Here is a 27,477-nt window from a genome sequence, read left to right as displayed (position 1 = left end):
AGGAATAACGAAATATTCCTTTACTATTTTTTTTCTCGGAAACTATTTAAGATATTTGAACACACTAAAGTGCAAATAGTAGGTACTCGTTAGCTGTATTTCATTCTTTTCTTTTTTTTTTTTTCAAAATTTTTGTCCGATTAAGGGTTGAAAATTAATAAATAAATTTTTGAAGGTGATTTTTATAAACAATCCATTGAGTGACACCCACCGGAAAAATTAAGAATAATCCTTTACTATTTAACTATTATCTGTAAAAGTTTCAAGAGTGTCGGATTGGTACAACATGGTTAAAAAAAAATTTCACCACGTTTCCCATACCAGAAACAGCTCTCAAAAAAATATGACCTCTTCTTTCCCTAAACTGCGTGTTAGTTAACAGTCATTTATTTAAATAATATATTAACAATTTAAACTTTTTAATTAAGTTTTCTGTTCTAACTTTTAACGTCCGTGTTTTCACGGTATTATAAGGTAGCACATAGACAGTTTAAAGTAAAAAATGGGATTATTGTATTTTGAAAAATTATGATTATACCATGCCTTACTACACACATTAAATATAAATAAGTTAAAAAATACATAAAATTTTATTTATTTAATTATATTTACTACTGTTTGTGAAAAATAGAGGGGGATTATTTTTTCATTCTACTTAACGTATTATATTTCAGAAATTTAAAATACGAGTGCTAAACGATCGGAAAGGTGTACATTTTATTAATTACGTATGATATTACGCGGATGATTGTCTATTAGATTGAATGACGATCTATATAATCGGCTTTATATTTCTAGTTACCTTAGCTTGACAACGTACAATAGAATCGATTACACCAGTGTTTCTCATAGTACAAAGTTTTCTTTATAAATCATAAAAATTTTATTAGTAGAGTATTATTAATTCCATCCTTTTTGAAACATTTTTGTTTACTGAAAGTATACTAATACTTCTATTTAAACTAACTTGTTATCCAAAGTAACTTTGAACATTTCTCTGGAGTTCAATTTTATCTGATATTCCACAAAATTTAAATTTTATTTCAGTAATATACTGCTGGAATAAAAATGACTTTACTGTAATACACTACTTTGACAGGAATAAAAGAAATATGTTTTACATTGGGCGCCTTTTGTTCTTCCATTTTTCATTATCATAATTCAAAAGTAAAAATTAGTCACTTATATGGAAAGTACAATGCTGTGTTGAAGAGTTAATGTAACACTTGTGCTCCTTTAATTCACTCTTAACCCACATAATCTTCCCCCTATTATTATAAACCTGTTCTCTTTCTTTCGAGACTGCTTTACATCTGTCTTACATTCTATTTTAATTTATTTCAATTCATTTGAAAAGGACCTAATCTTAAGGGTAAATGTAATTTACTTTCAAAACTGCTTTTGACTTTAAAATATCATACAAAAACGTTTCCTAAATCTTGTTATTTATTTAAATGTCTAAGAAGGCTACTATGTATTTTCTTAATTTTTATGTATGATGGTCATAGGATTTTGTCAAATTCATTTCAGATTTTTGTGTATTAATTCTAGGTTCTTTAACAATTAATTTGAGATACTATGTCTATATAATTTTTAATTTCTAAATCATTTTTACTCTGTCTTGTAGTATTTACAACTAAAGGGATGCAAGTGATATTTTCATTGTTATTCATTTTTATTTGCAACTTTATATATACTGACTTAACTAACTATTTCTGTTTACAATTGAAAAATTTTAAAATGTTCGACTTGCATCCCTTTTGTTTTGAGAATTTTTATTATATTCATATCACTGTGCTATTTCTTCATATTAACACAAAAATCATTTATGGCTATCCCTACTTCCCTCCAATATTAATTACGTATATGTTTTATAAGTTTGGGTCTCGATTGACCTAGGCTTCGCCGTTCAAGAGATGAAAATAAAAAAATTTTTTTTAAATAATTTGAGAAACACGTCTCGTGATACCATATCGATGCATCATAGATATTGTCTTTGTAAGCATGCGTATTATGGTTCGATGACCGTAATATGAGAAATCAAGTTAGACATAGAAAATAGCTACTTTCCAGCCTTATTGTCATCGTCATTTTTTTATGAGAAGACATCATAAATATCATTTTATAAACGCGTTGTAACGTATAGTCTATAAAGTCCAGGTTCAGTTCATGAAGTATGTACTGGAAAGCTGAGTCGGGTACTTTTTATTTAACGAAGAAGAAATACACTGTGCAATAAATTTTAATTGTCGTTATATTTTGCAGTAAACAATAAGTCATTTTTATTAATTTTCATATATTGATTACTGATTACAAATCTATGAATCATTTTTCTTCATCACTTTCAATTTTTTAGGAATTTAATTTTAAAAATTATTTAAACATATTTAAATGATTATAACACTATACAAATACACATCATTTTATGTAGGAGAGTGTATAGTATCATTTTCTGCAAGCAGAATATATATATTTACTTTTTATAATTGAAATATGTTTTGAAAAATACTTACAATAAGAATTCTTTGGAAACGTGTTTAGTGGATTATAATCAGGATTACAGTAAAAGCTGGATATATGCGACGAAAGATTGGCTGGATATATGCAACATCGCTATCCTCTCCACTTGGGGGGATCCCCCTAAGCGAACCGAGACGCTCGACGAGGAAGCCGTGTAATACGATCCGAACCTTTATATCGGTGTGACTAATACTAATTCAATGATAAAACTTTTTTATTTTTAACTTTTTCTTAATGAAACTTTTACTAACGCATTTGTGAGATTTTTCTGATTAAAATGATACCAAACACGGTATAGTTTGAATTATATTCATTTATTTATTTATTTATTCTGAATATGCTGCGGAACTATTCACTGCAAATTAGGTGCTTTATGATGTTAGAGACAGCTCGTGATTTCCATGAAACCGGACAGTTTCTTCCTATTGAAAATTAAAGTAATTTACAAACTAACAGTAATAACAGAATGATAATAGAATAAATAAACAATAATAATAGAATAAACAACATAGAATTGACACCTCGGCTACATATGTATAAGGCAGGCCGTACATCAAAGATGCATGTTGCATGTTTGATGCATCTTTGGTGTACGGTCTGCCTATATGACGTGTACAACGAGTTGCATTGAACTTGTCGCAGTGAAGTTGACTACAAATTCACTAACGCATTCACGCCGCGTCGGTGAGTGAAGTTGGCCACGTATTCACTCACCGACGCGATGCGGCGTGAATGCGTTAGTGAATTTGTAGCCAACTTCACTGCGACAAGTTCAATGCAACTCAATGTACGGACGCAGAATCGACACCTCGATTGGATATATGCAACATTAAATGCCCAGAATCGACACTCCGGCTGGATATAGGCAACGTCTGGGTCCTAATGTTTGTTACATATATCCAGCTTTTACTGTAAATGAACTATGCAGCATAAGTGATAAGAATAAAAATTAAGAATTATGGGCTTTGTAATCAAATCTTTCAAATCTTTTAATTCATTCATCATAATTCTGTTAAGTACTTATATCTGCAAACTAGGCTTATTATAGAAAATGGGTTAATCTAATATTATATTTTATCAAAATTGTGTACCTAATATAATTTTGTTGATTAAGATAAAAACAAATTGATCAGCAAATTAAATTCATCTGATTCTCTCGTGATATTGCCGCGGACAGAGCTATAGGGGTAGAAAATTTTCTAAGTTTCCAAACTTTTATTTGAAGGGGCAAGGGAAGATAGAAGTGTCTGATGATGGGAGTAAGTACACTAGTACTCTTGAAAATCTGTACAAAGGACAAATCGCTCACGTAGCGATATAACGAGATTCTACTGTATAATATAGTTAGTTGCTTCTACAATGCTGATTAGTTGTTAAATTTTCTAAAGTAATAATAAAAATAATAAATATCAACCGAGATTTATTATTACAAAATTTACAATTGTAAATTGAATATTTATAAAATTTAAAGTCTTGTGAAAGTTTAATGAAATAAATGTCTATCTGTTAAGTTTAAAAATCAAATAAAGTAATAAAATTTGTATTTAAATAAAAATGAAATAACATCTGTTATAGAGGTTTGCAGCGGCGATGAATTACCAGAAGTTGAGATCATCAGTTTGTTAGAAGAACAAATACCTAGGTATCGTCTACGAGCCGATACTCTAACCCAATTTCAAGGTAAATATTTATAAAAATATTATATTTATACTTAGAGCTTGAATAAAAAGTTTATTCTAAAATTATATACATTAATAATGGACAGAGGTAATTAAAATTTTTCAATCTTTGTTTTTTACTTCTTCAAAAGTTCAAATGATGATTACCAAATTTAGGTTTAATTATTTAACATGTTCAGTTAGATAGAAACAAAGTTAATTACATTTTAAAATATATTTTTATTTTATACATTTTATTTAGCGTCCAAAATTATTCAATCTTTAGTTTTAATAAAATTTTAATTCTTAACTAATGAATTATTTTCACCTGTTATAAACTATATTACATTTAAACAAAAATGAAAGTCTTAAAAAAATATACAAGTTTTATATTGGATGTAGAAAGTATTTGTACAGCATTCATTGTTAAGCAACATTAAACTTGTAGTTCATTAATTAATTTTTACGTGCCTCTAATATTACGCTTTCTTAATTAGTATTTAAAATTTAAATATTTTCTTGTGCTTTGGGATATTTGAAAATTGCCGCGAGAATATAGTAACAATAATGATTATTTTAACAATTGAAGTTACCATAATTTTGTAAAAATAAATCTTCTAAAAAAAAAAAGAAAAGGAAAGAAAGGCACAGAATTAATTTGTATACCTAATAAGTATTGTGTAAAAGATATCAGGTTCTCCTATAATTTGCAAAGTTAACAAGAAAAATTGAGAAATGATCAGGACTATTTGTTTTCCTTAAATCTTAAGGAGTCGTCAGACGATAAATATTTTAGTATTGTCAATATTATTGAACTTGGGGGAATACATTGACGAATTATCAATATTTAAAATACTGACGAGATGAATTGATGAGAATCAATGGAATTTCTTTTAATCAGTCATCATTGAACGCTAACTAAAAATTATTATAGATGCATTGTCAATAAATATTAAACATGCAAGGTAAATACAGTTTGTCAATAAATATCTGCCTGTAATATTTAATTGTTTATTTATTCATACACTGTCAGTTTTCGGATTCAAATGTCTGGAATATTTAAATATTACTGTATAATAATATAAATTGATTTGTTTAGTGTCCAGAAGGAGCAATAAGTACTCACACTCCTGATCAAATCAGACTTTTCTAGAGGGAATGGGTATTCTGAAAATTTGACGATTTTAATATTAAAAATTATTTGAAATAACAATAATACCATTTTCTATTATTGAATATCATAAAATTTAGTATTTAACTGAGAAATGTGAATAATAAATAAATATCAAATCAAATTTTCCCGCGTTAACGTTTATGCGCAGATGATAGGGTTAGACTCATATTATGTACGGGGCTCCCTTCGCTACATCGTCACTTTCCCCAGGGATGCCTATGCGGAAGGACGAGAACTGGAGACCTCCCCTTTTTCCTGGGGAAGTCTGATTTGATCGGACGCGTACATATAAATAAATCGATAACTCACTCTTTTCTTGTTAAATTAATTTCAATTATTTATTTATTATTGGATTTTTAAGATAGATTTGTTATTAAACAATCACATGAACATTTATTACTTTTGTATTTCTATCAGTTTCTGAATCGTTTTATTATTAATTTTGCAAACTTTGCAAGTATCTGATGTATTTATACAATTTCTATTTTGCAGTTCTCCAAAAATATACATATAAATTTTTTATTTAAATTAAAATTAATCGAAATTGATCCACATCGAATACTTTCTGCACCCTCTGTATACAATTACATTATGCTAAATTCTTTTAATTATGCTGCAAATCTCAATTTAATATGTATTTTGTACAGGATACGAGAACGCTGATTGGTTCATTCCGTCACCGGCCCTAAAAACAGTCGATACCGATTTAAAATTATCACCGGACCAAATCCGGGAGACTCTCAACTATTTCAGTAAGTAATTGTTTATAATAGCTTTTGTTGCTTTTTATTATTTATTGCATTTATTATATTTCGTTTTATACAGGTAAGTATCGCCTATTTTACAATGTCTTGTGTCCTACAAAGGTTTCAAACTTATAATATTGAATAATATAAACAATTAATAATATTGCAAATAATATTTGCGATTATTTATTTTTATTATTTAATCTATTTAAACTTGACATAGACAGTTTAGAAATAAATTACCATAATTTTTAATTTAATTTCTTTTTCGAATTGTCCATTTTAAGTTAAAAAAAAAACTGGATAATAAAGATAAAAAATTGTAAATGTTATTAATTAAATAAGCCAATCAAAATTAAATCACTAAACAAATTATTGTAAATGAAATTTTAAACGTAATTTTATTTATTTAAACTAGTTAAAAATAGGTGAAAAGAAATTTATTTAGTTATTTTCTCATGGTGATAAATTACAAGATTTAATTATGTTCCTAAGATTTTAAATTGAATGCCTGTTAAAAAAAATTCAATTTGTTTCCGTACCTATTTTCAAAGTTTATAGTACATTGCTATGAAAGATTTATGATTATAAAATTGTGGTTTAACTTTGTTTTCAAATATGTCATTTCATATGTAGTATTATTTAGAAAATTGTAGATTATCAGCCTCATAAATCATATTTACAACTCACTCTATTTTTCTGTTTCGATAAGGTAAAATTTTCAACGATAAAATTCGACCTTTATCGTTTACTTGTTATCGTTTGCGACATTCCTTGCATCTTAAAATTATTGATTTATTTTTTCCTGGAACACTTTAGGTTTATGTTAACCAATGTAATTGATGTGTTGTGCATAGTGTTTTTGAAGTCTTCTTTGAAATCGACAAAGAAGCTTAAGTTTTTCACGTATATCATTATTCATCGATGAGGTAAAGATTTCTTTAAATCACTCAGAAAATATTTTTTGATAAAACAATTTCACTTTCATACGTTGATTTAGTTTGTTATTTCTATAGAAACTTTTATTTATTTAATGTATGTTTAAAGTTATTATAAAAGGTTACATAAATATTATTATAATTAATCACACTATGTTCGTAATATGACAAGAATGAAGAGTTAAGAATTGCACAAATTTTGAAGTATATGATTCACACCAATCATAAGCTTTGATACAAATCTTTCTATATAACACAATTGGAGGAATTTATTTGAATTTAATAATTCGCAGTATCTTTTCCAGAATTTTGTATAAAAAGACTGTTTTGTTAAAGTAGTATTTATAAAAATAATATTCTTAGAAACGTGTTTTCTTTATTTAAAATAACATTTTACACTTCATTGATAACGAGTCACATGTAATTAGGCTCTTATTTGTGAGCGTCCAATCGTAACAACCGCCCGAATGTGTTCTCAGCCAATTAGAGCGCTGAACCCGGCACTGCAGCTGGAAGTTTCATAGGTGTACTTTAGTCACCGCTCGTCCTCCACGTTGGAAGGATGTTCTGCGTCTCTGGCGGTATAACATGAAAGAACTTGCCTAATCTTATGTTACAAAGCAACTAACGTATATTTTTGGAATGGTGTCCATTGAAGAAGTGAGTGTTTTTGTTTTGTGAAATAACATTTTTGCAAAGCGGTGTAAAGTGAATCGTCGCAGTAGTGTACTTTTCTGTTATACTTTCTTATTCATACCGCGTATTGGGAATTTAAATATGAAATTCTAATATGTCATTGGGAACGTTTCGAATTTTGTCAATATGCAGGTTTGAATTTTAATTTATCATTGATGTTTTTCGTAAATTAATGGTACAACGAAAATTCGAAATTTCATTTATCATTCTTAAAAAAATGAAGTTAAAGAAATGAGATGTTATTAGCATTATATGTCATGAAGTCAGTTACGATTCTCATAATAAAGTTAACTCTTACAGAATATATCGACAGAATTAAGATATATGTCACTTACACACGTCCTACTAACTTTGTATTTAGTATTTAGTTTTTTATGAAGTAAAAATGTTTATTAAAACTTTACATAATATGAACAAAGAAATATTATTTTCATAGCAATAAACTATGTAAAAAGAAATTATCATTTTTTAAAGAGACGTGATGTTTCGAAAATTTTATTTAGGTTATTACTTTGGTTATTAGGTTAGGTTAGACATTTGAACTAGCCGAAAGAAATGTTTTTTAGTTATTGAATTTAGTTAATTTGTATTTTTTGTTAGAATATAGAATTAAAGATTTATATTAGGAGATATTCTTCCGTAGATTAAGTAAGGTAGTAGGTTAAGTTATTTTTATAGAGGTGTGTCGCGTTAGGTTAGACTAGGTTAAGACTGCATAGATAAAACATATTTTCTTCATTTTTTACATAAAAATGTCCAAGTTCTGTGTATTGCTACATTATGATGTTAGTGGTTTTAACAGTGATTAGTTAAATGAAAGTTAAATTAATTTTTCTTAGAATTCGTATTTTATATTGCTGCGTCATGTACAGATTCTTTAATTCTTCCATAATTTAAAGAGCATTTACATTTTATAATCAAGGTATTTTTAGAAAATTCTCGTCTCACTCTTATGTATAGTTCTGTACAATGTGTCATAAATTGTCTATGATTTTTACATACCATTGTTATATAATTATATAGCATCTTTTATCTTTGTAAATAAGACTTTGTAAATAGATAACAGAAAATGACAAATTTCAGTTTTTCCTTTGCAGTCTAGAGATGTAAGAAGTATTTTATTATTCACTGTTATTTATCGATATAGGATATTTTAAAATAGGAAATAGAAATTTCTATACATAATTCTTCATAGAAGTATAATGTTATTTATTATTCCAGTTCAATATATCATGTATCAGTTATCAAACAATAGATCTACACGATCATATTTCAAATATCAATTATCAGGTATACGATGAAGCCGTTCTAGATTAAGAAAACAATATTCCACTTCATTTAACAATTGCAGATTAATTTTCTAAGATATTTCTTGATCGATCAGGAATTTTAATTAAATTAATTTTTAAGATATATTTTTCAAGTTTTATATTACATTAGAGTAGTTGCGTTTCTTTGAAACAATTATAAGGTTCTATAATATACATTGAAAAAGCGTTTGAAAACTTAAACAACTTTTTAAAGAAATTTCTCATTAGCTTAGAAATTTTAATTAAACTGACTTGGAAGGTATGTTTTACTTCTTTTTATTCTGGAAGCTAATCAATTGTTAATTTGGTACATGATGCACAAGCAACAGTGAAAAACGTTTCCCATGTCTTGAACCCAATTCCGTTAGAACATTACGTAATAATCGCTAGGTGATCAAGTTCCTTTCGTTAAAGAAAGGCCGTGTAATTCTTCAGACACATTCCTTCCTTGTATAGCTCAAATTACTTTCTCACAGATCCGTGAATTAAATGATACCTAGAAGAAAACTCGAGATACAATGGTTTATTGTTTTCGAAACTTCCTTTGAACTCTTTCTCGCCACGTTATTACCTTTCTTTTAATTAATACATAATTAATCGGTAATCACGGAAGTACCAGCATTGTATACTCGATTTTCACTCGTTATTACGTTCGCTTGAAAATTGATTAAATAGTTCGTAACGTGAGTTTTAAAGATATCATATTTGCATGCTGATAATTATGTATACGTATATTCATACTAACAAAGATTACATAGAATCTGCATTTTCACATTATTAATTGAGTTTGGTATCAGTTACTAATTACCAATCAATTATTCAGATAGTAATTATATACTGTTACATAATAATGTAATTAACAGAAATTTTTATTACCTTAATTTAGAAAATAAATTATGTACATACATATTTCAAGTTATATATATACTATATGAAAATTTGTATGTTCCGGCAAAGAGGAGGTATAACAAGAGCCGACACTCCCGGCGGCACCTTTGATGTCGATGATTCCCTGTCCCTTTAAATGGGTTGTATCAACGAGCGGGAAGTTTGAATGAATTCGATGTAATACTTTCTTTTCATAACAATCTTTTATAACTAGAAACCTTTTTGCGTCGTCAATTTTTCTGTATATTATTAATCGAAGTATTTACATTAATTTTACATAATTGAAAAGTGGGAAAGTAAGAAATATAATAAAATGATAATATTAGAAAATATATTTGAACATAAATTACACAATTATACAATAGGATGAGGAAAGATTTCGGATAATATATTTGAAGACATTACAATATTTACAAATTTAATACAATATGAAGTTTTTTTTAACGCTAGTTTTAAAATCCTTATTACTATATTTAAGCGTATAATAAATTTTTAATCTAATAAATAACTTTAATAAATATTCTAGAGGAAAATTGTTACAAGGATGAATAAAATCAGTTACATTTCTACATAAATGATACATATTTTTACCTACATGGGTGCGAAGTAAAATAGAATTCCTGGTTTATGACGGTCTGAAATGCCATAAACTCTTGCTTTTTGCAGCATTCTGACAAAGAAGTTTCCACAAAATAGGGTATGTACGTAAATCCACAGTACAAACTAGTCGCGAAAACGAAGATTGCCGAATGGACCTTTAAATGGGTTGAGTCACTTCGTCTCTCTCTACAAGTAGTTTCTCTCTCAGAGTGTCGTCTCTTATTATACTTACTCTTTGGTTCCGGTTTGATTTAAAGAACTTGGCGGGAAATTTAAATGTCCTTAATGGTATCTGCAATAATTCTTTTAAAATAATTATAAAATTTCTTAATTTACATCAGAAATATTTGAGAATTTAAAAATATAAACTTTAACTTCCTTAATTCTTCTACAACACGATATTATAATAAAAAATTATTTTATTTAACAATATTAATTCCTGAAATGATTTCTAATCTTCTTGTCATATTTCTATATTTATTGATCCATTCATCCACTAAGATTGTAATTGCAAGTGGTTAGAAAAGAAATATTTGATCGTCATTTTATCGTTGCTTGCAGAATTCTTATCAATAGAACGATCGCACGTATTTGAGTTACCGATCGATTGTTTCCTTATCAGTTCGCTATTGCGCGTTCTTTTTTTCATAAGAATTCAAACAAGTGTTTTTTATTCTCTTCAATCAACACAATTGTTTTTCAATCTGTACATGTTTCCGATAAAAATGATACCTCCTTGTGTTCCGATAAGAAAATTGCGAACGATAAATCATCTTAAACGGTACGCTTTCAAGATAATCGTTGCCATTAATTTACGAAAAATAAAAAGTCATCGACCTATTTGATTACCGTCTAAAAAGTGTATCATTTAACAGTGAACATTAACTATGTGAATGAAAGGGGAACGAGGAGAAACAGAAACGTTTTAAGGAAAAGGCAGAAGATCAGCCATTAACATTTAAAAATTTCTTCGCTGTTTAAAAAATAAAAATACAAAAAAAAAAAAAGATAAAAAATCTCGATCTACTTAAGATCGAGAATCGATTATGGCGACATGAGCAACGATCGCAATTCTGAAAGATCCGATTCAGAATTTGACGAAAGAGAGAGGAAGAATTTTCAAAATGTCTCACGGGAAGCGAGTAAAAGTAACTCGGAAGAGCGTGCCGGAGGAAGTGGCGTTGAGTCAGAAAAAAATTCCCAGAGAACGTTGGAGGATTCCCAGGAAGATTCATCTTGGAAAAGAATCGAACGTTCTCAGGATAATTCTGCTTCAGGAACGAGCGAAAGTCTTTTAGAGCGTGTCGTTACCGAACAAGAAAGTGGCAGAGATGTTACCGACTATTATAATCCGCAAACTTCCTGGACGTACACATCTGGGACTTGCGATAATTTATTGAAAAATTTGAATAGGAAGTATCTTTGGAAATCGGAAAGAAAAGATTCGAAGATTTTACGGAAAATGAACGAACGTTCCTGTGGAAGTGATCAAGGAGGTTCCGGCGAACTAGACACTTCCGGGAAGTTAAAAAATCACGATAGTCCTCCACGGGTGCCAACGTTTAATAGCTTGGCTTTGGATGTATCGTATGCCGGCCTAGACTCTTCCGGTTTCCTCGATCTTGAATCCACGAGAAAGTCTCACGACGATGATCCGCCGGAAGTGTGGGAAGATTTCAGCGTCGTCGAATGTTTGGATAGAAAATTATTGAACGATGAAAGCACGCCGGAAGAAAGGGTGGAAGCTTTGAAAGAAATTTTGGCGGACACTGATATTCACGAAGGGGATGGAATCGTTTCGGATTTTTTGTTTCATGTTGCCAAAACGAAACACGGGAAGATTTATATCAGGGTTATTAGAACGATGCTTATCAACCGAGGTAGGATATGAATAATTTATTTTATTGATCATTTCAGTTTTACTCTTAGGGAAACTGAATTAAAATAGATTATCTAGAGATGAATAATAAAGGAAATGGAAAGGTGATGGGATTGAATAGGAAATCGGTTGAATTTATTTTCTCCAGTTCTATATTCGCGATCAAATCAGGCTTCCCCTGGAAAGATGGTGATTTCCCGGCTCCTCACCTTTCCCCTTAGGCATTCCCGGGAAGAATGACAGTGCAGGGAAGGAGCCCCATGTACAGGGTGTCCTAGCCCAACTGTTACAGAGCTCTTATTCCGTACCTATTAATGACACAAAAAATTGTTGATATGAAAATTGCATGGTAAAATGGGGCCTATGTTTTGGCCGAAGTGCAAAATCTTTTGCATTATTAATTTAAGAGATATGATGATAGTACTTCTCAAGACGAATTTATTAAGCTTGAGTATATACACTCGATTTTAATTAGTTTTCAAAATATGACGTTTATAAATTTCCCGATTTTCAATAGATACGTCTTGGTTTGAGTAGCAAGTCGTAAAAGTGGCCCTATTGTTGCGGTAAGTGCCACAGCGGGGATCTACAGCGGAGTTCACCAGAGTCCATAACTGCGAAAAGACCAGTTTTCGTTCTTTCGTGCGCATCTTCGCCCTGATTGGTGGTACTCCCAAACGAAGTAGAAAGCGATTAGCGGAGAGCTTGCTGCGTTCCCCCACCATCTTTCAACCTGCGCGTCGCAGTTATGGACTCTGGCGAACTCCGCTATACGCTAGGAACGGCAGACCCAAAGAATAGGAAACCGCAACAATACGTCCGCTTTTACGACTTGCTACTCAAACCGAGACGTATCCACTGAAAATCGGGAAATTTGTAAACGTTATATCTTGAAAATTATTTAAAATCGGGTGTATACATTACAGTTTAATAAATTTGTCTTGAGAATCACTATTACATGATCTGAAAAAAAAAATATATGGTTCCATTTAAAAAACAAAACTTGACCATCATATCTTTTCATAATTTTCATTAAAAGTGATCAGAATACGATTTTTTTCTACATTCACTATATATGATGTCCCTAAAGTTTCCATCTATTATACTAAAATAAGAAAGAATTTATATAATTGTTATATTGGCATACTTACACGCACATTTTTGTGTAATACCCGCATATTTATAATTCTGCAACTGCCTTCTTCATTTTTTTTTTTTTTTTTTTCAAGGAAGATTTCCACCTTGACTAGTGGGATCTCCAAATTTAGCACCCTTAAATATTGTTGCCTTGGGTTTCATTAACTCTGAAGTACATCGATAGTCAATTAGGTTATTAAATTTCCAGCCTCAAGTGTCAGGGACCTTAGCAATTTAATTCGGTGTCGTCAGACCAAGCAAATATTATTTTCACTTTATATGTATGTACACAACAGTGAAAAATAAAATCATTTGTACCGCTTATTGAAAAAAATGTTAGTTTATAGTGAAAAATATATAAATATTGAATATTTGTATTTTTGAATTAAAAAGTGTGATAAGTAGTTTTCGAAATCGCATTTCTCTAAAAGGTAGTTGGAAGGCAAGACGGGGTTAAATTTTCATTTTTATTCATATTTCTACTTTCTACACGTGTATCTTTATTTATATATATTACATTTAATTAATTAGTTAAGCTTTCAATAATTATGCTCTTTCTAAGGTACTTCTGCGTACCTTAGTCTACTTACACAGATTGTTCATTTTTTGTTTTACTTAATTTACTTTCTACTGTTCATAGCCATTTAACTAACTTCTCTTTTTCATTTCCCTTTTACACATTTTCCAGCATGCAATTTCTTTTCCATTCCATAACAGTCATCTAGTAGCTGTTTTAACCCTTTTATTGCGAAAGGCGTACACTGCCGGTCAGAAGTATTCGCTTGTCTATATTTTTGAATTTTTAATCGAGCAGTGTAAAATTCAGAAAATGGTAATAGTATACAATACAAAATTAAATTAAAATTGGGGCTCTCTCAATGGTCCATCGTCCGAGGGTTAAATAAATTTTAAAATATTACTTGTACATAGTTTCGTGAAACTTAGAGAATTTTTTTTGTAATTAGTCAAATTATAAAGACTTAAAAATTAACCCATTTGCAATAGTATGAAAGTTTTTCAAAATTCCAAGTAGCGTTAATATTATATTAATTTCATAAGGGATAAAATGAAAAGTTTTGATTGGAAATGCTATTAAATTGAAAGAAATTTTAAAAAGAATAAGTACCATTAATATTATACTAATTTTATAAGGTATCAAGTAGAAACTAAAAATTAGAAAAAAAAGAATGATCAATTATATAAAATTATAATATATCATGTCATAAAGGCATTTTTTAATGATTTTTCTCATTTTTCAAAAGAGATGGTTATTTTAGGACTACCCTGTATTCGTATTTGAATTATTTATACATACATTCGTCCGTCGTGTTATGAATGTATGACAGTATAATACGTTGCAGTAAATCTGTACTTAATTACCAGCTTGAAAGATCCGCTTTATTATACACTTTTGTTTCTTATTCACATCTGTGAATGATCTCCGATGATTACGCAATATGAAATTCTAGATTAGTCCTCTAATACGCTTGTAATCGGTTCCGACTTGTGAGGCTACAAACAGACTTTCCTGTAAATAGGTAGCTGGATTTAAACGTTTGATATAATCAGCAATTATAAGAATTTAAGTTTAAATCATTATACCATAATTTTGTACATTAATAATTTTAATTTTTCTAAAAATCGGAAAATTAGTTATATAACTTTAGCCAAAATTTAACTTTGTATTTCATATTATTTTCATTTTCTAAATTTTACCTAAATTGTTCCTTTGAAAATTGATCTAACTAACTTTTATATATTTTGTAAGTTTGGGTCTCTGTTGACCCAGCCTCTGCTATTCAAGGGTTAAACAATATATTAAACTTCAGAATGAAATTCTAAAATATAAAATTTTAACATATAACAATTCTATTTATAATTTCAAAATTGAATGGAATTGCAAAAATCACTGGAAATTCGGTTCTTTCAACTTTTCCTCAAGGCAACATGCCAGAGATTTTATTGGGTTATTAATAGCTTTGCATCCTGAACAAACCGTAGCTTATTGTAAAGCTATTGGAAAAAAAAATCAAAAGCAGACATATTGAACCCGGAAACCGTACTATTCACGTTATCGATCGATATCGAGCATTGTATGAATTTCTGTTATTGACATTTCCTTTGATAGTTAATAAATCAATATTATAACGCAGTGTATGTAGAGTAGGTCTTCTAGAAATTACATTATGCATTAAATAATGTAGTGATTCAGTCGTACTTAAATTTATATTTATTAACTGCATCTTGCTTTTCTAATATAATTTTTCCATCATTTGAATTTCCCTCTCGTTTGATTGTACTTGCTCTTTTCTTTTTAGTACAATTTGATTCATTTTGGTATATTAATTGTATTTAACAAGTTTTCTTTTATTATTGAAAGTTTCCTTCTCTTTAAATCATACTTACTTTTTCTTTATCTAATACAATTTAGATTCGTTTAACATTTTAGTTAATTTAGTTTTCTACTGTTCGAATTTCCCTCTCGTTAAATTATGCGCATCTTGCGCGCGCAGCCTTGCCTGACAGCTATGCGTCATGGCGCCGTAGTAATTTCATCGCTTGTTTCATTTCTTTCTTCTTTCATATTTTTTAATGAGAAAAAGCAGTTATTTTATTGTCTGCCGTTTGTGAATAATTGTTCAATGTATTAATTGGTGTTTACATAAACAATTAGTTGCTAAACATTGCGAGCTTCAAAAATATTAGTGAAATGTGCCCGGTGAATCCTCTGACGTCAGAGGCAAAGAATTAATGTGTTGAATGGTAAGTATTTATTTTAAAAATCAAGATTTTTCCCATAGATTCTAAACTATATACCGTTTACGAATTCCGTACCCTTTCATTAGTTATAGGGAACTATTATTCCTTTAATCAATTTTTGTTTATTATAAAATATACTTGGACAATACATCTTAAATTTCAGATTGTAAGTAATAAAAAATGCCATTTTTTTAAACACGTAGAATAATAAGAAATTAGTGTAACCCATTTTGATTAGTTCTTTTTACGTAAATATCGATTGTACGTCTTTTCACAGTTACTTCGCTACGTAACCTTCCTACGTAGACGCCATTTTTAAAAGCTCTATCCAGCCTTTAACCCTTCTGTTTATTTTTATTTTTTTTTTCTCCCCTATCTACGAAGTGTATGTGATCCATTGAGCACGCGTTTGATATTTTATTATCTTAAACACATATTCTTAAAAATTAAAGAATTTATATTTTAGAAATATAAATATAAAGTATACTTAAATATATACAATAAATATTTTTATTCAATTCTAATATTGTTGAAATGTTTGACAGTTTTAAAGAATATTTTTAACAATATATTTATATCTGATTTATATTTGTTTTCAGTTTTTGTTTTTTTTGGGGGGAATATTATTATTTTTCTTGTAATTATATTTGATTTTGATTTGATTCCATTTATATGATTTATTTAAACTGAGTTTAAAACTCGTCTATTATTCTAAAGGTTATGTGCGTAACTGAAGGAATTGATATTGCGTATAATAATAATAAGCATTTTAAAAATAAAACCGTATAAATTTATAGCAGCATTAATATTTATTGATCTATCGAATAAAATTCATTACTCAACGTGAATTAGTTAGGATTAAGAAAAGAAATTGATAAAAGGCTTATGGCTTCTACGTAAAATTGTGTATCATGATTTGTGACGAATATTAGAAGATTATTTAGAGGTTAACTCTTGCGATGCATTATGTAACTTCTCAGATTACTGTAACAGATAGACTGGCCCAAAATTACTGTCGTTTTCCGTCATTATTTATAACAACATCGTTACTACATCATTTCATGTTTTTTTAAATCTAATCATTTACAATGTATACATATTTTTTTTTTACATTCATGCTTCTCTAAAGTTCCTGTTATGTACATAGAAACTGGCACTAATTATATAACAATTATTACTGGGTATATTTTTATAAAAATTAATAAAAAATTCTGTCATGTTGAAAATCAAAACAAGAAATCTTATTTTAATAAAATTCAAAGTAAACAAATGATATAGTTGAGTCATATAGACCTGAAACATAATAAGAGGGTTAAATCAGTTATTGATTTTTCGAATATATACTATTATGTGTCTTTCATCACGTAGTTATTTTTTGTCGCAAGAAGATTCCATTTAGCCAAGATTAATCAAGCCCAATTTTCCTGAATTTAACTTTCTTTCACGATATCAACGGCATTGAAATGGAACGCGTGCAATAACTTTAGTCGAATATCGATGTAAAGAAATGTCAACATATAAGCGAAGCGTTAAAGTTAGTCATACAAGTGGATAAGTACCGCCGCGTAGTTACATCTTTGTTCCTATAAATAAAAGATGAGAGTGTCGCGGACCCTGTTTATCACTCCAGTGCATGTTCTTATGCAAGCTCGAACTGGTGGAAAAATCAATAATCACCTGCGACGGTTTCTACCTAAGGCATTACGTCAGAAGGTGTTTGCGGTTTTAGTTTCGACTGTTGCATTGAAAATTAACGAGAAGAAGCCTAAATAGGGTTATCGTATCGGTCGAAACATTGCAAAGTTAGAATTCCCTAGGTTAAAAACTGTCCCAAGATACTTTTCTTTGTAAAACATGTGCGAACTGCGGTTAATTTGATTTTGTATAAAAAAATAATTGTATTCAATGATTATAGGCAAACTAATTAGATATTGTATTCATTTGCTCTTTTTGCTTATTTAAATTTTATACAATTATAAAAGATTTCAAAATTAATAATAATTTTAGAAGGTAATAGTGCACAGCTCTAAAAAATAAGAAAGTAATTTACATGCATTCAGTTTTTTAAACGTATAGTTAATTATGGAAGTGTGAATTAAGTATGTACTTAAGTATACCTCAGAATACCTAAGTATACGCGGTAAAATGATAGCTTTCAAAGCCAAGGTCACGAGTTCGAATTCAACCGCATACTATTTTTACTGTCTTATTTCTACAATACAATAACACTTTTAAATATTGTGTATATTATGTACTAGTACATTTTATATATTCTCTTTGTCCAAGTATATTTTATAATACATATAACTCCAGGGTCTTCGTATGATACATCATATTAAAAACAAATATAGGTATTATATTTCTAAATTGTCATTGAAAAATTTAAATAACGTCCTAAATAAATTTCTTGACTTTTTAAAAATTAAGCCCAATTTCATTTTATTAGTCAGAAGATTAATATTATTCGAAATGTGTAAATCCTGAGGGTATACAAAAATAACTTTTATACGCATAGTGCTTTGAAGAATTTTAGATCTGTTTAAACTTCATTAAAAATTATGCAAAATACTACAAATATTATTTATGAACCTCAGAAGATATATTACCTTACAAGTCGGAGTATGTTTTCCTTTTACCATGATAAAAAACTATTTTAAAACATCATTCTGGGAACCAGGTTTTAAAAGGATTCGTTCTTTTTTTACATTTTTCAAAAGCTCGAACTATATAGGTACTTGTACATTTGAACAGCAAAATTCGAAGCATTTTGGTTTTTCAGTCTTTTGTAGTAAGTGGTATTGAAGTATCGCAATGTACAAGGATGAACTTTAAACACGTTTTCCTCGAAACCAGTTTTTTTTTCTTTTTGTAATTAACGGAAATGAAACGCAAAAAATGTACCAACCAGTATGAAATTTTAACACATCCTATGTATCACTGATTCATCATAAAATTAAAGAAAGTGGCACACCTCTGTACTTAAATTTTGAATACGCGATATCTTATTAAATTTTGATTCACGTGGTTCATTGGTGTACTCACACTAATTATGAATCTATCAAATCTTGTTTCAATATTTTATTTTATTTTATTTTATTTGTGTTATTACTAATCTCGTTAGCAAGATATCTCTTTTCCAAGATACTTATCATTTTTATCTCCAGATATAATACTAATCCTTTGTTGCAGATAGTAATGATAAGAAAATAACAATAAACTATTTTGTTTAACCCTTGAACAGCGAAGTCTGGACCAATTAAAAGTTAAATTTATAAAGTAGATACAAAGATATTAACCTAAAGTTAAGTGTATAATTTGTAAATGAGAGAGTTTCATATATGTGAAGAATAATTTTAATTAAAATTGGGGCTCTCTCCAGGGTCCGCCGTCCGAGGGTTAACAGTGTTTTAGAAAAAAAATTTCATAATATTTTATTTGAAGTAATATATTTGTAACAAAATGCAATGAAGAGTTGAAAAAATAATAAAAATCTATTTGGAAAATTATTTTGTATACTGCATAAATAGCTTAATATTTTTATCATTATTTTTTTGTACTGTAAACCGTGGTCTATTACAAAGAGGTTATGTGGTTCTTATAACTAAATCTTTGGTTTTGTGTAGACTATAGTTATAAATATAATTAGGTTAATATATAAAAAAAAAAAATTTTCCTAAAACGAATTTGGTTTAAAAAGTACTTTTAATAAGAAAACAAATTAATTAAAAATAACCAAGTATTGGTTCTTGTGATTTTTATAATTTTAATAGAGTGTAATAAACAAAAAGCAGTGACTTTAGTATTGACCTTTAAAAATGACTTTTATTTTCACATCATCATATTTACCATCTTGAGCAGCGCAAATTTTAAATTGAACGCAAATAGGTGTTTTGTTTCTCTTGATAAACACTCCAGAAATTGCGCATTAACCCTGTACTAATTACTGCTCTGATTAAAATTGGCATTTTGTGGCTGTATTAATAAGGAAAGTGCACGACCTTCGGAACACCTATTTTGTCCATACTTTGCATAATAATTATGGGGACGCAAAAAGTAATAACTACGCAAAATTATAGTGCGGACTTTTGAAAATAAAAGAGAAGTTTGCATTTAACATTTTTGTGATGTTTACTTAGCTGTTTGAATTGAACGAATCCATTAATCCATTATAATCTGTTGACAAATTTTACTTTTAAAAAATTGAGGTTTATCGGTTCAAAACTTATATCGAATGTTCTTTATTTATCTTCTTTTGTTTTTTGCTTTTTTTGTGTTTTTTTTTCTCCATTAAAACTAATTAAGAAGCAAGTAGATACTTTTACATCCCAATAAGAAGAGATAAATAAAAAAAAGATGTTAATAGAAACAAATAAATACAATTTAATTTAATAGACAATTTTTTAATTTAATTTTTCTTGTTAGAATTTGAAAATATTTGCTTTTTTAATCAAGTGTAATAAAAGTTAAGAGAGCATTCAAAAAATAAAAATAAAAGTAGGACATGCATACGTGAGTGAATTTTAAAACAAGTTATTTACTTATACTTAAATAAAATCTAAAAATTAGTTGTTCTAAAGAGATTTGATAAGAGAGACGAAAAAGGTAATTAGTGCATAGACCATATAAAATTTAAAAAAAACTTCATTATTAACTGCAACTTATTAACAATTTTAGCAATTGCAAGCTTCATATAATCTACGACCTCCGTAATTTTTATTTACTTTTTATATATAAACGGAGTCTATTGATAGGATTGTATCTGAGAGGTTTCGTTAACTTACTACATAATATTACTATTGGAGATTACTATTACTAGAATCTTTTGGGGAGTGGGTCAAGTCCTTTAGAATTGTAATTAAAAAATTCTAGAAATTTAAAATCTGAAATTTTTAAATTTTGCAATTCTGGAATTTCAGAATCTTATAGAATGGTAGGACCAACCTGGCTCCTACCTAGATACATCAGTGTTAATTTCTAAATTGCAGTTGGTAACTGCTGCATTAGATACAAAGGAAATAAACAATAATAGAACAATACTGAGAAGTAACACCAACCGTTAAGATATTAACATTCTTCAAAGCACTACTCTACTTCAACCCTTTCGCTGCAAACATAAATCAAATAATTTTGTTCAAAACATTTTATTTACAGTAAGAAATATTCTAACATAGCTATTTTTCTTTCTAATAACCGTAATAAAATTTTGAAATATAAACACTTTGTATTGGACGAACATAGTCATCCATAATAGCGAAAGGGTTAAGGGTTATAAAAATGACCCGAGTTTACCAAACAATTTTGAAAAATATTATTAGTACCGATTATGGTACCAAATTGTTATTATAGAATCAAAAACGAAGAAAGAAGTAACATAGCATGAAATTGGTTTAAATTATCCGAAAAAAGGAGGTCCTGGAAAGAAATAGCAATCATTCAATAAAATACAGCTAACGTGTCAGCTGTTTCTCCCAATCCTCCCTGGGTTCCCGGCCGATCCTGGCGGAGGAAGAAAAAACCATTTCGAACAATACGCTCCTGGAACCGGAAGAATCTTCCGACCAGGAGCAACAGGATCCCCAAGAAGATGATCCTTATGAGTACGACGAAGACATCAAACCTTCGAATGAGGTTTCACCGGAAAACGAAGGATTTCTTGGAGGAAGTTGTCCAAGTTCCTCTAGAATACCAGCACGCTGTTGGGGGTGTACCGGTTGCACCGGATTACAGACACCGATATTCCTGTTGGCAACTTCACCGACGGAACCGGCATGCACCTGCGTTTCCTGTCAGTAAATTTCTAATTGTCAGGACCAACTGAGATGGCTTGAGCTTATTTTCTTTTATTTAAATTTTTCTTATTTTGTATCTTCATAGTTTTTGTGAAATTTTGTAACTGATTAATATGCTACTCAAAATAATTGGAAGGTTGTGTTTTTAATTCTTGGAAAACGGAATTCTGGGTTATAGTTATTTTAATCAATAATTAAAACATCATTAATGGACGGGCTGGATAGTTGGATTGTATAGAAAATTTGAAATATATTTTTCACATTTAAATATTTTATTGTTTGTTAGAGATTTAGAAGTAAACTTTCTATATTTTGCTTATTTCATTTCTGTAGTTGGGTCAAAATGACCCTTGAATAGCCGTACGAGGATTAATATGAAATTTCAGTCCAGATGAGCGTCTTTAACCCTCAGATGGCGGACCATACAGAGAGCCTAAGTTTTAATCTAGTTTTGTATTTCATATTATTTTCATTTTTCAAATTTTACACTGTTCCTCTAACAATTATTCTTCCAATATATGAAATCGTTTCATTTAAGAATTATACATTTAATTTTGGATTAATATCCTTTTATTGTATGTTTTGTGAGTTCAAGCATTAAATACAATAAATCATAATATTAACTGCCAATATATCATTATCATCACAATAATGGGTTTGAAATTTGAAAAATCAGTAATGAAATATTTTTTAATAAATTGTTAGTGTTTTTCTTAGATTTTGCAAATAATATCTAGGACTCAAATTTAATTAGTAGAATAAGCAATTAAAAAAAAAAAAATCGTAATGCAACACGATCTTTGCATTCAATATGTTAGGTGTAAATGAAAAATATAAATACTAGTGTTAAACACGTGATATTTTTTTATTGTTTATAATATTTCATGTAAGGTAAATAACTTCAAAAGAGACGGTAGATATGTATTTAGAATGTTATCTTTATGATTATCTTCAAGCATATAATTGTTGCATACGTAAACGTGAGGAAAAAATGACATTATGCTTCTATTACTATAATAGATTTACATGTTTCTTAACTATTTTTATCATATTTATTAGTGCTTTAATTTCATATTTCTGTTTTGATAGAGAAAATAAAATGAGTGTTTTATAAATTCAAAAAATGTTCGAATTCAGTTTTCTCAGAAATAAAACTCTTATTATATTGCCATGGGAGCCTTGTGACCTCCAAATGGATTTTTGAACATACTAGTGCCGCTCACCCTCTATTTTAGCTTATAAGGATGATACACTTTTATCTTTTCATCGTTTTTCAAATAAGAGCTCTAAAGCTTGAAAAATTTTCCGTTCCTACTATCTAGTCCGTGGCAATATAACGAGAGACTAAACAAATTTTATTCTATATTTTCGACTTATTTTTTATTATTAGATCACCCTGTAATTCATAGACGCAAAGACGGAAATTTATTGCAATTTAAAATTATTGTACTAAAGCCTCAATAGGAAAAAAGTTGATAGTGTTGAATGCACCTAATGTTACATATATTAAAATATCAATGATACATTTATAACGTACATATTTGCTGGAGCCCGCATGTAATATGTTAAAATAGCACTTAACACTGCGTGGGTCTCATATGGTCTACACTGAACTTTTCATTCAGTTCACTTAATGTCTCCGTAACATTATCATAAAATGTCTCGTGAAATCAGATATGCCTGCTTACTTAAATATTATCCACAATGCTGTTCTCTTATCACGAGGCGCCTGTCTTGTTTCCAAAATACTTTTCATATCAAGCTTCATTAATCAAAATTGTATTGTTTAATGATAACGAATTTGATAAATAATTAAAAGATTCAATAACACTTAATATTCAGCAGTGATTTTTCTTCCGATAGGAAAATGGCGATATAGAAGAAACAGAAATTCTCAAAATCTTAATTTTGACGATATTAATATTAAAAGTAATTTAGAAACAAAATAATATAATTGTTAATTATTAAACATTATAAAATGTAGTATATAACTGAGAAATATGAAATATCGATTCAAATTTTCCCGCGTAAACGTTTGCACGTCAGGGATAGGACTAGACTCCTTGTATATGTATACGTACATATGTGGCTCCTTCTTCACATTGTCATTTTCCCCAGGGTACCTATGGGAAGGGCGAGAACCCGAGAAATCACCACCTTTCTTGAAGAAGCCTGAATTGATCGCGAATGTAGAGGACATAATACTTTTCTTGATGGTACTAGAATTCTTGAATTTTGGTTTCGGTAGTTCGCATTTATGAGAAGGTTAAGAATCACCGCTTTATAACACCAACAATATTAAAAACATAAAATAAAAGAAACTTATAATTAATTTGTTCTTATCGCTGTATTTATTAGTTTTTTTTTAAATATACATATTAACTGTCATACCATTCATATTTAGGTGATACTTGAATTTCCAAAGGAAATCATTACTCATTACATTAGGAATTCTTTTACTTATCTAATTAAAAATATTAGGTATTTGAAATGGTGTGAAAAATATTGGGTGTATAAAATGATTCGGTGCTTTCAGTAATAAAGCTTGTTATTTCTATTTTAAAGAATATTTTCCCACGTTTCTGTGTATCTAAAAATGGCAGGAGAATATAATAACAATAAAAATTACTTCAGTAGCTGAAATCACTGTAACTTTATAAAAATAAATCTTCAATTAAAAAATTAAAAAAAAGAGCACAGAATTCATTTGTACGCTTGAAAGTAAATATAATTTTTTTTATAAATAAATATACTACTAAAAAAACTTTTCAGTGCCGTTTGTGTAACAGTCAATGTGTTAATGAAAATTTATTTCAGAAATAATATTGAAACAATCGTTATCGTTATCAGTAATTTTGCACTGTTATTGACAGCATTTTAAATCAATAAAGCGGATGGAAAAATATTCAAATCTAAAATGCGATTGGAAAACATAAAAACTGATAATATTCATATACATACTCCAATAATTTTCAGTAGCATATTACAATTGATTTCAACAGAAAATTGAATTGAACCTGTTCGTGTAGTTATCGCGAAACTGCACGTGGTCTCAGTCTGTTCTAAGGAATTTTCGTGACTCATTTGCGTGCTGTATCCATGGTTCATTTTTCCTATTTGTTTCTCTGCTTTTCGCTCTTGACCTTGTCCGTTTATATCCCTCGGTGAAAGGGTGGAAGAGCAATGTCATTTAGTGAAAGTTTACGATGCCGAAGATTTCAAAGGCCCTTCTCAGTTTCAGATTCGTCTCAAGGTTTTCGTCGTCTTAGGAATCTTTACCGTTAGGAATTTCAGTATTAGGAATCTTTATTCAAAACACTCAAAGATGCACAGTTTTCACAAAATTTAACGTACATTTACGTAGAATGTGAAAATAAATGTAAAAATTTATACCTATTTGTAGATAAATAAATATTTGGGAAAGTAGATTTGTAAACAGTAACATAATGTACAGAATGTTCATTAAGACTGGATACAGTTTTTAATCATTTACAACAATTATTTAATGTATGATGCAATTTAATTTTCTTTCAATGTAATCAGTGGAACATACAGGATGTTCCAGCCCAACTGTTACAGAGCTCTTATTCCGTAACTATTAATGATACAAAAAAATTGTTGATATGGAAATTGCATGGTAAAATGGGGTATATGTTTTGGCTGAAGTGAAAAATCTTTTGCATTATTAGTTTAAGAAATATGATGGTCAAGTTTTGTTTTTTAAAAGGAACCATATATTTTTTTTTCAGACCATGTAATAGTGCTTCTCAAGACGAATTCATTAAGCTCTAATGTATACACCCTATTGTAATTAGTTTTCAAGATACAACGTTCACAAATTTCCCGATTTTCACGTCTCGGTTTGAGTGGCAAGTCGTAAAAGCGGCCCTGTTGTTGCGGCTTCTTATTCTTTGGGTCTGCCGTTCTTAGCGCAGACCTCCGTGGTGGCACTTATCGCAACAATAGGGCCGCTTTTTACAACTTGCCACTCAAACCGAAACGTATCTACTGAAAATCGAGAAATTTGTAAACGTTATATCTTGAAAACTAATTAAAATCGAGTGTATACATTAAAACTTAATGAATTCGTCTTGAAAAGCACTATTACATGATCTGAAAAAAAATATATGGTTTCATTTAAAAAACAAAATTTGACCATCGTATCTCTTAAACTAATAATGCAAAAGATTTTTCACTTCGGCCAAAACATATACCCCATTTTACCATGCAATTTTCATATCAACAATTTTTTGTGTCATTAATAGTTACGGAATAAGAGCTCTGTAACAGTTGGGCTGGGACACCCTGTATGTGTTAAATTTTAGAAGAAAATATGTACTTACTTTTTCTTTTCTTTTAAAAACGTTTTAATCATTTGTTTTAGTTAACATAAATATTTTCTAGCTTTAGTTGCGTGTATGTAGTTATACAATAAAAATGTGTAAAATTAGATCAAATTATTAAAAATTATTATGTTATGAAAAGGGGTGAAAAGAAGAATAATTGAATTTTAAATTTTCTTCAAAAATTCAACACAAGTGTTTCATTATTACGTAATAATAAATAATTATATAAACTAATCAAGATTAATTTTTAAAGCAGATATTTATAACAGAGTAATAAAAAAGAAAGAATTATTAATTACAATTGATTTGTTTTGAATGGACAACTTGTAATGATAATGAATATTTTGAAAATACATTTTATTTCTAGTACATCCAAGGTCATTTAAAATTTTTTTTCATTATGCAGTGTAGAACAAGTACAGTACATGCCACTTTGGTATACACAGTCCCAAGTTTATCTACACAGTGGAAGTAGTAATTGGCTATCCAACTCAGTTTACTTTTGAACAATGCAAACAAAGCCTGTAGTGTACTTGAAAATGATTGTCATTTGAGTACGTTGTTGCATATTAATGCAGCAAGCACTAAGTGGATATGATATATCTCTATATATTCAATACCTTCATTAAATTTTGTTATTAAAATTATTTAATTTGAATTCACTTTACTGTGAAAATTCTTTAATTTTCCAAGAAACTTTTTTGCAAATACAATATTTTGAAGAATTTTCAAACTTAATTTTTTCAAAAGGAATTAGCCGCCTCCTAATTATAATTATTACAATTACTAAAATACTCTGTACATGTGAAGTTAATAGACGACGTATTAATAATTTTTTTTTGTTTAATTATATCATTGAAAATGAGTTGTACATATATCATGTATAGTATTAATCTGTACATTCTGTATATGATATATTATAAAAATACTAGAGGTGTGCCCTAGTACCTGTACCTAAGAATGTCGGCTTCAGTTGGATCTAATCGGATCTACTTGCATCTAATCGGGTCAGGAATTTTCCTCAGGATCAGAACCG

The 27,477-nt window shown here is 29.0% G+C and overlaps 1 protein-coding gene across 6 annotated transcripts in view; it reads left to right on the top strand.

The window, feature by feature from the left end:
• The window catches only part of milt (trafficking kinesin-binding protein milt), a 58,970-nt gene that overhangs the window by 18,384 nt on the left and 13,109 nt on the right, over positions 1–27,477 (top strand). The window contains exons 3-4 of one of the 6 annotated variants that reach the window (XM_034338229.2): positions 4,096–4,200; positions 6,000–6,104. In XM_034338229.2, the coding sequence (XP_034194120.2) occupies positions 4,096–4,200; positions 6,000–6,104 (210 nt within the window). The other 5 variants (XM_034338228.2, XM_034338227.2, XM_034338232.2 and 2 more) reach the window with 5 other exon arrangements.

This window comes from Osmia lignaria, chromosome 7, assembly GCF_051020975.1.
Source record: "Osmia lignaria lignaria isolate PbOS001 chromosome 7, iyOsmLign1, whole genome shotgun sequence".
Taxonomy (NCBI): Eukaryota; Metazoa; Arthropoda; class Insecta; order Hymenoptera; family Megachilidae; genus Osmia; species Osmia lignaria.
Note: the sequence above shows the minus strand (reverse complement) of the source record. Positions and strands in the feature narration are given on the sequence as shown.